Raw genomic sequence first — 17,519 nt, 5'->3', positions numbered from 1 at the left:
GAACCCCACTGAATTCAATGGGAGGCAAAACCAAATGCATAGATAACACCTTGAGGGGATCCAAAAAGCTGCCGAAACAGCTAAAATTTTGGGCAGACGCCAGGAAAAGTGGCATCAATTGACCCACAGTACACATTTTATAATGGCACAGCAGCAGTCAGCCATGGGCCATACATGAAATATCAGGGTCTTGGCTAGCATTTACAGCTTTGAATTTAACTTCAAATTAAGACGAGGTGGGTGAGGGAGTGGGGTAGGTCTGCTGTGCTGGGAGCTCTGATACCTCATGCAACAGCTCAAGCTGCTTTACTGCTCAGCCACACAGGTGGCACAAATTTCCCCTGAGTACGCCGATACCCCATATATGGTGGAAAACTACTGTTTGGGCACACGGCAGGACTCGGAAGGGAAGGAGTGACGGTTTGGAACACAGACTGATAGAATGGTCTGCAAGCTCCATGTCGTGTTTGGAGAGCCCATGATGTGCCTAAACAGTGGAAATCCCCCACATTTGACCCTATTTTGGAAACTAGACCCCCAAAGGAATTTATATAGAGGCATAGTTTTACAGTAATGATTATTTATAATGCTTTTGGTTTTACTGGCGTCTCAATTTATAATATGGTGTTATGTGTAAGTTGTGTGGAGTACATCAGATTATAAAAGTGTGTTGTGTCAACAGGGTAAAAACAAATTTTAGTCATTTCTGGATGTGTGGTACGCTTTGAAGCAATCCTTAATGCAAAACACAGGTTTCTCAGGGCAGGTTGCACAATGGTAAATTGTGTCCTTTCGGATTCCCTTCTTGGAGCATTCTGTGCACCGTTTTTGTGTTCTTCCCTTCTTCGCTATTTGGAGAACCTCTGCTGGAAAATGTTGACCTGGGACGATACGGCACTATGAGTTTCAGAAGTACTGAGACCCTCACCTTCCTGAGTACCAAACATTAGTGCCTTGATGACTACCTCCTGAAACTGAAGGAAAGTTCCCGTATTGCCTGCAGATGGAAACAGCACAAAAGCATTGTACAGTGCCATCTGTACAATGTGCACGGCCAATTTTTTGAACCACACTTTAGCTTTTCGCATGGAACTGTATGGTTTGAGGACCTGATCTGAGAGATCTACACCTCCCATGTACTTATTATAATCCAAAATTCAATCTGGCTTTGGGACTTGCATTGTGGTATCTCGGACAGTGACATGGGAGCTGTTGTCACGGTGTATGGTGGTCAAGATAAGGACATCAGTCTTGTCCTTATACTTGATTATTAGCATGTTGTCGCTGCATTGGGCTCTGCTTTCACCCTTTCTCAGCAGTTGCTCAGGGAGGCCTCTCTGATTTTTTTGCACGGTGCTACATGCAACTGAACCTCTCACAGAAAGGGTCTTGACTCTTGAAGAGTGGGATGCTGGTGTAAAAGTTATCAATGTAGTGGTGATAATCCTTATCCAGCAATGGGTGCAGCAATTCCCACACAATTTTCTCACTCACACCCAGGACAGCGGAGTTAATCTGGGGGTCCTTCCCTTCGTAGACCCTAAATCTGTGGCTGTACCATGAGGTAGTCTCGCACAGCTTGGACAGTTTAATTCCGTATCTTGCCCTCTTACTGGGCAGGATTTGTCGGAATTTTAGCCTCCATTGAAATGAACCAGAGACTCATCTATAGCGGTGTCCCTTTGGGGGTTGTTCGCCTCAGCAAATTTTCTGCTGAGGTGTTCAACTACTGGCCGAATTTTGTATAGACGATCAAAGTTGGGATCGTCCCGGGGAGGATACTGCGCATTTTCATTATTATGCAAAAATGTTTGGATTTCTTCAAATAGTGTCCATGACATGGCTATTCAGAATGCCAGTGTGTTGTAGAGAATATCAGTACTCCATTATTGCCAAACCTCTGTTTTTTTTATTAAGCCCATATGCAGCACAATGCCCCAAAATGTCATCATCTCTGCTGCATTTACAGGGGTCCATCTGACATATGATGACGTGGGATTTTGGGTGAAAAATTAATGGGCATACAAATTTGTCGGGGCCACCATAACATTTATTATTTCCTTACTGAAAAAGAATTTGAAGAAGTCAATTTTAGTGAGGCCTGTAATATGAAACTGGATTCCTGAGCTGTCAATGAGATCCGGAATAACAGGCTGATAATTTTCGGAGGTTGCAGTCCATATGGGATCGATTGCTGTAGAGGTTGCCTGGGTCCTAGGGCGCCTTGCTGGCGATCCTTCCTCACTAGATGAGGAGGAGGAGGAGGAAGAGAAATAGAGGAATGTGGGATCTTCCTCACTGCCTGAATCCGTGTTGGAGGCAAGGAAAGCATATGCCTCCTCTGACGAAGAGCGTCTTGATGAATGGGCCATTTTTATTTTATTTTTCAAAACACTGGGGATGTGTGTGTAAGTGGTACTTTTACATGTGTATTGTGTGGGGCTTGTGTAAGGGGTACTATTTATTATAAAAAGTAGAAGGAAAAAAGTAGAGAGAAAAAAGGTAAAAAGGAAAAATTTAAAAGAAACACTTAGAAGAAAAAAATGAAAAGAAAAATCAGATGTAAAAAAAAAAGTTTGTATAAGAAAAATTACAGTGCCGTTCACTACACTAATGCCCTACCTATAAATTTACTCGGTGCTAACTATTCTTTTTTTTTTGCAAAAGAAAACCATATGTCACCAACACTGCGAAGCACGCTCCCCTAATGCACTAGCTAAGAAATTACCAGGTGATAACAATTTTTTTTATGCAAAAGAAAGAAGCTACCTCCCTACCTATAAAGCTACTCTGTAATAACTATAATTTTTTTTCCTCTAAAACAAAATCGGACGTCACCAAACACTATGACGTCTACTACTCTAATATGCTACCTCGCTACTTATAAATCTACCCTGTACGATTATTTTTTTTCTCTAAAACAAAATCGGATGTCACCAAACACTGTGACGTCCGCTACGCTAATGTAGAACGAGCTAAAAAGCTTGTAACAGAACTTCAACATGACGTTTCAAGGATGGAGCGAGACTGCCATCTACTGGCCAGAGAGAGTCAAGCGGAACCAAAATACACAAAGGAAGTTCCAGGCAGGGGAGATTCAGAGGCTGGACCCGATCAGGTGACTTCCAGGAAGGAGTTCAGAGAGATAAGAGGCCAGCGCGCCAAACCTGAGGGGTCTTTGGCGCCAAGCAGCAGAGAGGAGCAGACGTGCTCCCTGCGTCCTGAGAAACCCCGTGTGACAGGCCAAATCCAGAGGCCTGAGAGGTGCTCCAGCCGGGCACCGGTAAAAGAGCTCCGGATCCCTCACAGTTGTGACTCGAGTGCTGTGCCTGCTGAGGATACTAGGAACCTGATCGCTGTGCTGAGTGAGTTCGCGGAACCCGACGTCGGCCGCCGACAGACGAGGCCTGGACCCCCCTATCCAAGGCTCGAGAGACTGCCCCCAACAGCCAAGCAGAGAGGAGCTGCATACGTGAGCAGGGCCGTCACTTCCACTGCTCACCCACGGTACCGGGGACAATTGGGTTTAAGTACTCAGGTTGGGAGGGGGACGGTTGGGGCTAAAGTAGCACAACGTGATTTAATTGAATTCATCCGGAAAGAGACTCACGGCCTAGCGGGAATAACCGGTGACCCCCGCTAGGGCCAAATTCACGGTTAAAGAACTTGTGTGGTGCTTCTCATGCTTGAGGGCATCACCTTACTTTAAGAGACTGCGCCTTATTTTAAGAGACTGCGCCTTACTTTAAGAGACTGCGCCTTACTTTAAGAGACTGCGCCTTATTTTGAGAAATTTCGTATTTTTCTGATATTTCAAACCACTGTTCATTACCCTTGTTGCTAATCCCTTGTTTCAGTATACCTGTTGTATAAAACTGTTTACAAACATTTCTGACTGTTCTCGCCTTGTGTCTCTGTGCGTTGCATTCCGGCACCTGCATTACATTTGGCGTAGTCGGCAGGATGCAACATTCAGACGCAGAGATGGCGGATCAGTCTATGGCTGGGTCCGGCCGGAGCCATATACCCCTGGGGGCTATGCTCAGCCATCTTCCCAAGTTTACAGGGGATGGCATGTCACTTTGGGACTGGGCAGAAAGACTGAGAAGTATGCTACGTATGTATCCCCTTGACCCTCTAGCCCAGGCGGAGTTGGCCCTCCTAACCCTTGATGGAGAGGCCCGACAGACTGTGATGTATCGCCCACCTGGGGACCGTGACACCGTGGATAAAGTGATAAAAATTCTAGAGGACATGCACGGTGACACTACAGATTTGGGACACTTGCGCTTACGGTTGTTTCAGCGGGTCCAAGGGGAAAATGAGACAGTAAATCAGTATGTTAATGCATTACAGGAAGTGACGGCCCATATCACTAAGAAAACTCGAGATGGGAACCGAGGACTGGGACCATTGGATGAGGTGTTGCATGACCAACTGATTGCTGGCTTGAAAGACCCTTCCCTGAGGCAGATCCTGAAGGAGCGGCTGCGACTGAGCCCTGATATGGGCTTCCTGGAGGTAGGGGCTGAAGCTAGAGTCCTGGAGAGAGAAGTTCCTGTTCTCAAAGCCACAGTTAGAAGTCATGAGGCAATTGCTCCTGGATTCACCAACCAAGAGCCTGATTGGGTACGGGAAATACGTCAGGAAATTTGAGACATTCGGGGTGAGCTGAATTCTATTAGGAAGACTCCTACTGCCCCCTTGCCGACGGACCGTACTGCTCAACGCGGACGGAGACCAGAACGAGAAAGACGTTCCTATCCGGCCCCAGCACGACATGTACCCGACCTATCGGCAGAACGAGGACCGGAGTGCTGGACCTGCGGAGGTAGGGGGCATATCTCCAAAGACTGTCCCAACCGAGAAAGGAGGAGGAGGGGACAGCCGTTAAACTAAAATGCCCCACGGTTGTGGAGCATACCGTGGGGTCTCGAGCTTCAGAGAGTAGAAGAGGGAGCTCTGAAGACATTGTCTCCGAGAGGCCCATTATCTGGGCTGAATTCAATGGGCAGCGGATCCGTTGTTTGATGGACACCGGGTCTCAAGTGACCACTATGCCTGAGACGTACTTCCAAAGTCACTTTCCTGAAGTCGCTCGTTCCTGCCGGGAACCCACTGTCAAACTGGTGGCGGCTAATCAACTACCTATCCCAGTAGCGGGAGTAGTATGGATGTCTGTGCGGGCATGTGGAAAGGACCTCGGTCGAAAAGGGATTGTACTGACCACCGGGCCCGGAGGCGATGGGCCCATTGTAACCCTGGGCATGAATGTGCTGAAAGAAGTCGGACAGTTCCTGGCTGAGGGCTGTAGCAAAAACAACTGGACCCGCGCCACTCGAGACCCAGCTAACAAGAGAGTGTTCCAGCACCTCGTGCGGGTCAGTCAGATTCAAAAGTTGCCCACTACCTCCCAGTACCTTGGTAAGGTATCGATACCGCCCGAAGCCACAATAACACTGCCGGTGGGACAGACTGTACTCACTTTGCCGGTGCTGGCACATGTGTCCTTAGAGGGCGTGGACATTCAAGTTGAACCAATGGAGGGAGAAGAAGCGCCCTCTGGACTCCTGATTGCTCGAACTCTGGCCACCGTGCGGCACGGTCGAGTACCCGTGCGCTGCATCAATTTAAGTGGCACCAGTTTACAGTTGTTGCCCCGACAAGAGGTGGCGCGAGTGTGCGTAATGCCGGAGGCCCTTACTAGAGCTGACGCTATAGGGCTGGCACCTGTGGAAGGAAAACCATGGACCCTAGAGGTGTCCCTCAATAGCCAGGAACATGGAAGAGAACCGTTGGCTGGACGCCACCTCCTGGAAGAAATGGAAGCTAACCTGACTGAGTTTTCTGCTGGACAAGTGAGGCAGATCGAACAACTTCTACAGCGATATCAGGGAGTGTTTGCACAGCATGAAGATGATTTCGGGTGCACTCGGGACATTCAGCACGAAATACCCACCGGAAATACTGCTCCCATCCGAGAGAGATATCGGCAGATCCCGCCTCAAATGTACCAGGAGGTGAAAGAGCTATTGGCCCACATGTTGCGGAACGGTGTGATCCGTGAAAGCCAGAGCCCCTGGGCGGCTCCGATCGTGCTGGTCCGAAAGAAGGACGGTACCCTGAGATTCTGCGTAGACTATCGGAAGCTGAATGCCTGTACAGTACGGGACTCCTATCCACTCCCCCGAATCGAAGAGTCTCTATCTGCACTAGGGAGCGCCAAATTCTTCTCCTCCCTCGACCTGGCCAGTGGCTATTGGCAGGTCCCAGTAGCTGAGAAGGATCGTCCGAAGACAGCTTTTGTTCTCCCTATGGGCCTGTTTGAGTTCAATCGAATGCCGTTCGGACTAACAAATGCACCAGGAACCTTCCAACGGCTGATGGAGAGATGCTTGGGGGACCTCAACTTTGAAGCCACTTTAATATATCTGGACGATATAATTATCTATTCCGCAACGTTTGAGGATCATCTCCGCCGATTGGAACAAGTGTTAGAACGGCTACAAAGGCACGGCCTGAAAATTAAGCCTCGTAAGTGTCGTCTCTTCAAACGAGAAATTGAATATCTGGGGCACACTGTGTCCAGTGCAGGGGTGCACCCCACTGCGGAGAAAGTAGCTGCCGTGCAGAAGTGGCCCACGCCCGCCAATCTAAGGGAACTAAGGGCATTCCTGGGGCTCGCTGGATACTACCGCAGATTCATTAAAGACTTCGCTAAGATTGCGAACCCGCTCAATGAATTGCTGAGAGGAACAGCCGGGGGAGCCAAGCGGCAGCCCATTCAGTGGGGCCCACGACAAGAAGAGGCATTCCGAGCATTGAAAATGGCGCTAACAGATGCCCCGATTCTGGCCTACGCTGACTTTTCACAGCCGTTCATGTTGTACACTGATGGAAGCTTGCATGGGCTGGGAGCAGTGCTGGCTCAAGTACAAGGAGGGAAAGCGCGAGTGATCGCGTATGCCAGCAGGTCACTCCGAGATACGGAGAAGAATCCGGACAACTACAGTTCGTTTAAGCTGGAGCTACTAGCACTGGTGTGGGCCATGACCGAGAAGTTTGCTGAGTACCTGTCAGGGTCAGAAGTGCAAGTGCGGACAGATAACAACCCTTTGGCCCACTTGGAGAACGCCAAACTGGGCGCGTTAGAACAGCGGTGGGTCGCAAGGATGTCCAAATTCCAGTATAAAATCGCCTATCGGTCCAAGGCCCTGAACACACATGCAGATGCCCTGTCCCGGGTCACTCAGGCGGGGCCGAAGAAGGACAGAGATGAGGAGCTCGAAGGCGACGAGATCCCGGATTTCAGCCAGTTCGCCGCTGCTGTGGTCCACGCCCAAGAGACCAGAGGGGAGCCGAGGCCCACTCAGATTCTGGGACGTTCAAGAGACGAATGGATACATCTGCAGCAATCCGACCCGGAGCTAGCAAAGTTGAGAGAATGGGTCGCCCTTAATCAGAGACCCGACCAGGAAACCAGAGCCGCTTCACTTCCAACTACCCTACAAATCCTAGGCCAGTGGGAGAGGCTCCTCCTGAAGGATGGCTTGCTATGCCGAAGAATCCAGCTGCCTCGAGAGTTTGATGTTACCTGGCAAGTGGTAGTTCCAGGAGCACTAGTAACACAGCTAGCCCAAGAAGCTCATAGAAGAGGTGCTCACTTCGGAGTAGAAAAGACCTTCCGGTGGTTGCAACGGCTGGTGTATTGGCCTCAACTGCGACAAGAAGTCGAGGGGGTCTGCCGAACGTGTCGCCAGTGTGAGTTGAACAAGCCCCCGGAGCAAAGAGCTCCCATTCAGACCATCCGAACTTCTGCCCCCTTGGAAGTCTTGATGATTGACTACTTGATGGTAGGAACTTCATACAACGGTTATGGACACTGTTTAGTCATGACTGATCACTTCACCAAGTTTACAGTAGTGACGCCCACTAAAGATCAGACGGCAGAAGCCGCAGCCAAGGCCATCTGTCAAGATTTCATCCGGATTTATGGGTGCCCGAAGCGAATACATTCTGACCAGGGGGCCTGCTTCCAAGGACGAGTGATGGATGAGCTATACCGCATCTATGGGATCGACCGTTCCCGGACAACGCCCTACCACCCGCAAGGGAACGGGGCTTGCGAGCGCTTTAACCGAACCCTGTTGCAAATGTTGCGAACACTGGAAGCGGACAAAAAGATGAAGTGGCCCGAATTCGTGTCCGAGCTGGTGTGGGTGTATAATAATCGAGTTCATGCAACCACCGGCTACACCCCCTACATGTTGCTGTTTGGAAGAAGTGGCCGAGAAATCACCGAACTGGAGCTAGACTCAGAAGACCCCGGTCCGGGCAGTAGCCCAAGTACCTGGATTCGAGAACACCAGCGTCGACTCCATACCGTGAGAAGACTGGTTGCTCAGAAGTTTCAGGAAGTAGAGCATGCAGTTTGGCCCCCGACCACAGGTGGATCGCTTCAGCCAGGAGACCGAGTGCTGGTGAGGGCTAAACGATTTGGGAGTAAGCTGGACCATCGTTGGGAGGCAATACCATATCGGGTGGTGAAGAAGGTTCACCCAGACAACCCCGTCTACGAGGTTAGGCCCGAAGGGGATGACACCGCGACATCCAGGGTGTTGCACCGTAATATGTTGCGACCTTGCTCCTCTGAAGCAGAAGTCTGTAACAGGGCTGGGCCCTCAGACGTGTTGGCTGAAGTGCCACATACAGGAACCTTGGGGGATGAAGAAGGGTGGGCCACAATGCAGTTGGGCCCGTCAGAACCGTTGGTGTCACTCCCGAGTGGAAGTCAGAATGAGTCAGGAAATGATTTGCAATCCCCAGTAGTTGATTCCTCGGATCTCCCGGAGTCTCCACCGCAAGAAGAGCCCCGCAGAACTGAGCGGGCTAATGCCGGAATTCCTCCTAACCGGTATGCTCAGGAAGAGTTTATCTGGTCTCGAATCCAACAGAAAACGCAGGAGTGTGCCCAACTCCTGTCTGAGCTTGCACTGCCTGGAAGGAGACATCAATTCTGCGAGGAGTCCACTCGCCCGAGGACTGGCGAGCAAAAAGGAGGGAGGAATGTAGAACGAGCTAAAAAGCTTGTAACAGAACTTCAACATGACGTTTCAAGGATGGAGCGAGACTGCCATCTACTGGCCAGAGAGAGTCAAGCGGAACCAAAATACACAAAGGAAGTTCCAGGCAGGGGAGATTCAGAGGCTGGACCCGATCAGGTGACTTCCAGGAAGGAGTTCAGAGAGATAAGAGGCCAGCGTGCCAAACCTGAGGGGTCTTTGGCGCCAAGCAGCAGAGAGGAGCAGACGTGCTCCCTGCGTCCTGAGAAACCCCGTGTGACAGGCCAAATCCAGAGGCCTGAGAGGTGCTCCAGCCGGGCACCGGTAAAAGAGCTCCGGATCCCTCACAGTTGTGACTCGAGTGCTGTGCCTGCTGAGGATACTAGGAACCTGATCGCTGTGCTGAGTGAGTTCGCGGAACCCGACGTCGGCCGCCGACAGACGAGGCCTGGACCCCCCTATCCAAGGCTCGAGAGACTGCCCCCAACAGCCAAGCAGAGAGGAGCTGCATACGTGAGCAGGGCCATCACTTCCACTGCTCACCCACGGTACCGGGGACAATTGGGTTTAAGTACTCAGGTTGGGAGGGGGACGGTTGGGGCTAAAGTAGCACAACGTGATTTAATTGAATTCATCCGGAAAGAGACTCACGGCCTAGCGGGAATAACCGGTGACCCCCGCTAGGGCCAAATTCACGGTTAAAGAACTTGTGTGGTGCTTCTCATGCTTGAGGGCATCACCTTACTTTAAGAGACTGCGCCTTATTTTAAGAGACTGCGCCTTACTTTAAGAGACTGCGCCTTACTTTAAGAGACTGCGCCTTATTTTAAGAGACTGCGCCTTATTTTGAGAAATTTCATATTTTTCTGATATTTCAAACCACTGTTCATTACCCTTGTTGCTAATCCCTTGTTTCAGTATACCTGTTGTATAAAACTGTTTACAAACATTTCTGACTGTTCTCGCCTTGTGTCTCTGTGCGTTGCATTCCGACACCTGCATTACACTAATACGCTACCTCGCTACCTCTAAAACTACTCTGTATGATTTTTTTTCTCTAAAACAAAATTGGAAGTCACCAAACACTGTGACATCCGCTACTCTAATGCGCTACCCTGCTACCTATAAAACTACACTGTACTACTTTTTTTTTTTTCTAAAAAAAAATTGAACATCACTTACACTGTGATGTCTGCTACTCTAACTGGCTAAAAAAAAAAAGTCTCTGATCAGCAGCGATACCGATAAGAGCGCTGCGGCCACGGGAAGAGCACGAATGCTCACGCGAACATGGAAAAAGCTCAAAAAAGTGCGCCAAAAATTCAATTGGGGGTGGAGGGGATTGGGGAGTGGGGGACTGGGACAGAGAAGGTTGAACTGTTTCTGCTGCTGCGGTGATCTCATATCAGTCACACAGCAGCCAGCACACAGCCCACAGCACAGGAGATCACAGCACAGGAACAGGAGGCAGATCGCAGGAGCATGAGGCACAGATCACAGGGGGATCGCACTGTCCACTAATCAATCTCTCTCAAGGTAACACAGGGGAGTCTCACAACCACTCTGCACGCCAACTCTGAAGTAAAGATGGCATGCATAGTGGGGATCGCTATTTTAGATTTACCCCTTTGGCGCTGATTGGCCAGAAACTATTCTTCAGCTAATCAGCGCCAAAGGAGTTAATCAGACGAGATGACATCGCGATCAGAGCAGTCACAATGGGTGGGGTGATTGATGCTGTCTCAGATACAGATGGTACAGACCCCCGGGCTGTCAGAGACAACAGCCATTGTAAATAGCAGCACCGTATATATATGGTGCTTTGCGGGAACGCAGCTCCAGCTGCGCCATGTATATACAGCGCATGTTGGAAGGGCTTAACAATAGGAAAAGTTCGACTGGACACTGTATATACTGTACATGATTTTATTCTGTTAAGTCACTTGTTGATTGCATTAAATGGAACTAATTTATTGACTCACTAGTAAATTATGCAGAGTTCCAATGCTGAGGGGTAGCAAAATGTAAAAAAAACAAAACTAAATTTGTTCCAAATTTTCTTTTACGCAATGTTCACACTCAAAAGAGTCTGAAGAGAGGAATCAGTGATCAGAAGTTATTTGCAAAATTTTGTTCAATATTTAGTGTTGTAAAACTGTCTGTCTTTACTTTGCAGGATTCCCTGGGCTGCAGATAACACTGGGATGTTTGAGCAGAATGGGCATTACAATATCGTATGAGATGATTTGTTTGGTCAATGCTGAGTTGTATCCAACTTTTATCAGGTGATAAGACGTGAATATGTGAAACGTATTATATAGCATTTATGAAAGGGTATAAACACATTTCTCCGGTCAAGGATGAAAAGTGCAAATTCAAGTTTATGGGTCCGTGATAAACACGTACAGCACACGAATGACATCCCTGTGCCTTCCGTTCGCTCTCTGTATTTAATATTACAAAGTATAGGAGAAGTTTTGTCATTTATTTATTTATCCATCCGTGAAAAACACTGATGACACACTGATGGTAAAAATGCACATGGACCAAACACTGATGACATTGGTCCAAAACACTGATGACACCATTCAATTTTTCACGCACATGTTTAAACATCAATGTGTGTGAGGCCTTACTTAGCTTTGGTAAAGCTTTATTGCTAATAATAATAATTTTTATTTATATAGCGCTAACATATTCTGCAGCACTTTACAATTTACAAGCGGTGACATACTGTATACAGACAATAAATTCAATACAAGGTAAGACAGTTTCAACAGTTACATTAGGAGTGAGGGTCCTGCTCACAAGCTTACAATCTACAAGGAAATAGGGGGACACAATAGGTGGACACAATAGGTGAAAAGTGCTTGTTATTTCAGGTCTAACAATTATAATAAATAGGGATTTTCATATAAAGCTGCATGATCCCGTCATTAGCTAATATGGTTAACTACAATTATCAAGTGCAGTTTTCATGTGTATGGAGGGTGTGAAGACAGATTAATAGAAGGGAGCAGATTCCAAATAATATTTAGGAGGAAACAGGGGAAAGTTAGGTTAGTGAGTTGAGGTGGTAGGCTTGTTTAAAGAGATGGGTTTTTAAAGCACCCTTGAAGACGTAGTGAATTCCAGAGAACTGGCGCAGCAAGAGAGAAGTCTTGGAAACGGAGGTGTGAGGTCCGAATTATGGAGGATGTTAGTCTTAGGTCATTTGTAGAACGGAAGGCACATGTAGGGGGATAGACAGAGATGAGGGAGGAGATATAACGTGGTGCAAAACTGTGGAGAGCTTTGTGAGTGATTAGTTTATATTGGACCCTGTAGCAAATGGGTAACCAGCAGTGATGAGCGAGTGTGCTCGACACTGCTCGGTAATCGCCCGAGTATCTCTGCTCGACATGCTTGGCGAGTATTTCCGGGATACTCGGGAGGGAGCTCGGGGACCCCGCCCTGCATGTTTTGTGCTCTTTAGAGAGCCAATAAACATGCAGGGATTGCTTGCCATGCACTATAATGCCGTAGCCATCTTGGTTGTGGCATTAAAGTGATTGGCTGGCCGCATATTGTCATCGGGTCTATATAAGACCTGGTGCCCCTATGCTCATCACAATCTAACCCGGAAACAGGCAGAATACGGAGAGGTGCTGCTGTGTGAGAAACAGAATTGGCGGTGTAATAGTTAGGTATAGGTATTTCACACCAAGATACATATCCATCTGAACTAACAGTCCTTCTGAGGACTAATCCAGCTGCATATATTCAGTGGTTATAGCAGGAGTTAGGCAAGCCGAGAAATTTGTGAACCCTATACAGCACAATAGTGTCCATTGCACGTTCTGTCTGCTCATGCTGTTACAGATATCCGTATACATAGCTCCAGATATCAGGGACCAGGACTAATTTTTTTTTATCTTAATCCTTATTAGTAGCTTAAAAAGCAATACAGTACACTATTTTGCTGCTCCATTTGCTTGTTAGCAGAATACAGGCATTTTTTAAAATTTTATTCACATTGCTGTATTGTAGAAGCAGAGACAATTTTCCATCATCACATGTGATCCCATATTACTGCCCTAATAATACAAACAGTTTGTAGAGCGTGCCAAATATACTCAATTTAAAGTCAGCCAGCTGTGTGTTGTTGAACCTATTCACACTTGGTCGCTGAGCAATACCACACTACAAGGCCACTGCCTAAAACCGTGGTCATCACACGTGATCCCATATTACTGCAGTAATAATACTAATAATACTAATACTTAGTGGAGCGTGCCAAATATTACACTCCATTTAAAGTATGGCAGTTGTGTGTTCAAACCTATTCACAGTTGGTCGCTGACACATAGCATATCTGTGAACAATGTTGTCAGAGTATTGCGCCACTTTTACAGACTGACAATAAAACATACAAAAACCAAGCTAAAATGGATTTTGCTGGAAAAAATGTTAAGAAACTTTCTTTCCAGGGTAATGACTTGTATATAAGGCCAAAGAAATAATAATAAAAAAAGTTATTGACTGTGGAAGAGATGTATGCAACCAGAAAGAATACTCATCTTGAGCTGATGATACCACCTAGCACCTTTCACTATTGTAAATGCATCTAACAGCGATATCAATAGGGAATAGAATTGATTTTTATTTTTTTTCGGCAGCATCAACAGCACGCAGTATAGGGCAATAATACCTGGCTGGATCAGTGTAATACGCTATCCATACTGCGATACCTCACCCGTAAACGAATTTCAGATAAGACAGGTAAAATTCTAGAAGATAGAATCTATTTGAATTGTCCTTCCCATTATTAAAGAGTGGGTCCTATACTGTTATTCCGCAATTAGATGGGCTGGCAAAAATTAGGACGCACTCCAATACGCATTTGAAGAGACGTAAAAAAAAACAAAAAAAAATATAAAAACACAGCAGGATCTTTCGTATAAAAACCAGACTCGCCAATGTAACCTCAATGTAATCACATTGTACAGCTCCTACACCTCCTCCTCCTCTGCCGCCTCCATCTCCGAAATGACCACATCAGTCACAAGCTTGAAAGCACTGCAGCACTGCCACGGCCAAGCAGAAACAGGCTGTGCTGAAGATAATATGCTTAATGCTTAGGTGACAAACCGCACACTGCTGCAGAATTGTTGAAAGCTGTAACACAGCAGGCAGATCTGTGGCTCTCACCGCTGAACATACAGCCAGGCATGGTCGTGTGTGACAAATGCACGTTATTTCTCAAAACGCATTGCAGATCAGGCCATTGCCCAACTCTGTAGTCATGAAATTCAAGGCGCAAAGAAAAATCTTTGTGTGTCGAAGCACCACTGAGAAGTGTGAGCTGATGTTGGATGGGCTGCTATGGCTTATACATAATAGTTGGAGGCACATCAGCACCCATAAGCGAGAGTGTGCCAAAACAGTAACATCAATCCATCAAACATATGCCAACAAGAGAAGAATGGAGTTATGATGATGTAAACAAAGTAGCAAATTCTTTATTAAATACAAGTATGGTACATATATATAAAACATGTGAAAGACAATTAAAAAAAATACAGTGTGCTAGGAACAGAGCAAACACCCTAAGGAGTAACCAGCCAGGTGTACACAAGTAGTAACCTCATAGTATTGCTATAGTGAATAAGCAACCAGTAGTGCAAGGTAAAAAGCCCCGATATACAGAAGACTAAAACAAGGGTAACCATTAGCCCATATAGTCTAGTTGTGAAGACAGTCCAAAATATAGGACATAAACCTCCAGGGCCACTTACCCACATGCTGGAGACCCCACACCGTATAAAAGGGGTGCAGTTGTACTATGAGGTTACTACTTGTGTACCCCTGGCCGGTTACTCTTTAGGTTGTTCCTAGCACACTGTATTTTGTTTAATTGTCTTTCACGTGTTTTATATATATGTACCATACTTGTATTTAATAAAGAATTTGCTACTTTGTTTACATCATCATAACTCCGTTCTTCTCTTGTTTGAATATGCTTATGCAGCAAGCTGCATTAGAGGACTTCCTGGGAGAAATGACAGCCTGAGTAGATACGGTTTCCCTCTATTGCCAGTCCTTTCACTGAGCTAAAGAATATGGCTGTGGAGAGATACAACTCTCACCGAGAAGCAGCGTCAGACTGAAGAATATTGGGCGCACCAGAGGATTTGATTCTCTGAGGGCCCACCTTTCTCCCCCGCTCAAGAGCCCTATAGCAGCTGCCAGCTTTGCGTTATGAACTCTCCTGAAGGAGAAGCCAGGGCCCACCTTGGGAGTCTCCAGTTCTCTGGTGGGCCCGTCCAACCCTGCAGAAAAGCAGCCCTGGCTAAGAAAAGTCTGTGGCAAGGTTCCCGGACACGCTACGGCTGCTTTTTTACTGTGGACTGGCTCCAGCAATCCATAAGATTGCAATCTATAAGATCCCTTCACTGGCTCCCAATTGCCCAGCGTATCCAGTGCAAACTACTAACACTGACCTACAAACCCATACATAACCTTTCTCCTCCGTACATCTGTGAACAAATCTAGGGGCGATTGCACCATAGACTGATACCTAGAAGTGAGTATTGTGAGGTTATCTGAATGCCATTTAGATGTAGGATTGTCTCCTTTCTTATTACTATGCATATTATGGCACTGCGCATGTCATATTACCTCACATTTATAAGACGACTTAGCTTTACAAGGTTTCCTTTTTTCTGAATAAGGTCCATTACTGGGTCTATTTTTGTCTGATGTGTACCATTGGAATTTATGCTCATTTTGGTATCTACTTTGGTGCTTTCTTAATATTTTTTTTTTTGGCTCATTATTGATACTTGTTGCCATGCTTTTATCTATATGTCTTTTTGGATTTTTTAATAATGATTAATAAAAATGTTGTATTTTATGGATACTGTTCGCTCTACGTCTCTTTTTTTCGTTTGATATACAATCCATAAGATTGCAATCTATAAGATCCCTTCACTGGCTCCCAATTGCCCAGCGTATCCAGTGCAAACTACTAACACTGATCTACAAACCCATACATAACCTTTCTCCTCCGTACATCTGTGAACTAATCTCCCGTATATTCCCTTACGTAATCGCCGGTCTAACATGCTGGGGAAATTTGCATCTACTCCCACTCAGTATCTTCAGCTCCTTTTTGAGAATCTAATGTATTTGGGCAGTCACTCAGTCTACCAAATAAAATTCCTGAGAAGGAAATTGTGGATGGCTTCACTTCTGGTACTGGTACTGCTAAAAACATTGTGTCATGCCATAATACACTGGAAATATTCCTGGCTGGTTGGAGACAAGCTCATTCCAACAGAAAAGTACCAGAAAGCTAAGGAGATGGTGGCCTCTATCATCATGAATAATTTGCTCATTGACTAGGAGACCGACTACTGCTGCTGTCTACCTTGTGAACATTGTGTTGAAGCTTGATTGACTCAGGGCCTGCAATCCTATGCGTCGGGAAGACGCGTTCCATCCCAGGGTCTGACTGGGTCACAGCTTCCAAAATATTAACCCAGTGATGCGTCAGTGAGATTCTACTCAATTATATAGGAAAAATTTATATTCTTGTACCGTGTTAGCCAGTAGATAGAAAAATATTTAGATTTGAGAGTCCTCAATGGTTGATACCTTTTAATGGCTAACTAACTGTGGTATATTAGCCTGGTGAAGAGACCTGCGTAGTCTCGAAAGCTTGCAATTTGTTACCATCTTTTCAGTTAGCCATTAAAAGGTATCAACCACTGAGGACTCTCAAATCTAAATATTTTTCTACTCAATTATACTACTTGAACTCTGGGTCAGTTGATGGCACTTTCCTGGTGTCTGCCCATAAATTGATGTGTTTTGGCAGCTTTTGGTCCCGTTTGAAGGTGTTGTGTATGCGTTTGGTTTTGGCCCCCATTGAATCCAATGGTGTTAGGTGAATATTCGACAAATACATTGGCGAATAATGCAAAAACGACATTCGTAATCTGAAAAGAATATAGAAATATTCTCTCGTTTCTAATAAGAAACACCCTTAAAAAAATTATGTGGGCATTGCATGATGGTCACCCTGGTAATATGATGGTGGAGGATGAGGAGAAGGAGGAGGGCGACATAGAATAGAAGAATTCCTGAAGCGTATACCCATGTCTGGGTGTGAAGGGTTGCATAGGAATAGATCCCCCCCCCAAAAAAAACCCACTGGATTTTAGTTTATGTTCCACTTCTATCATCCGGTGGTGTTGAGAAGTCTGGCCCAATCCAGCTCTTGTTCACTTTGATAACAGTCAGCCTGTCAGCATTGTCAGTTGACAGTCGGATGCGCCTATCAGTTATATCAGTTATAATGCCCCCAGCGGCACTAAAAACCATCTCTGACAAAACGCTAATGTAGCACCCTGAGGATTCGGCTGCTACAGGGGTATTGCACCTCAACCCAGAGGTGTGATATTCCACTCCCGG

General features: G+C 46.4%; 1 protein-coding gene across 1 annotated transcript in view; it reads left to right on the top strand.

Moving 5' to 3' along the window:
* Positions 1–17,519, top strand: part of SLC22A2 (solute carrier family 22 member 2) — a 263,194-nt gene that overhangs the window by 212,821 nt on the left and 32,854 nt on the right. The window contains exon 8 of the mRNA XM_073672754.1: positions 11,239–11,347. Coding sequence (XP_073528855.1) covers positions 11,239–11,347 — 109 coding nt within the window. The remainder of the gene's footprint in view (positions 1–11,238; positions 11,348–17,519) is intronic.

The sequence above is a fragment of the Phyllobates terribilis genome, unplaced genomic scaffold (genome assembly GCF_046119375.1).
Source record: "Phyllobates terribilis strain yellow unplaced genomic scaffold, ASM4611937v1 Scaffold_3__8_contigs__length_932513732, whole genome shotgun sequence".
Taxonomy (NCBI): domain Eukaryota; kingdom Metazoa; phylum Chordata; class Amphibia; order Anura; family Dendrobatidae; genus Phyllobates; species Phyllobates terribilis.
This window is presented reverse-complemented; position numbering and strand designations above follow the sequence as displayed.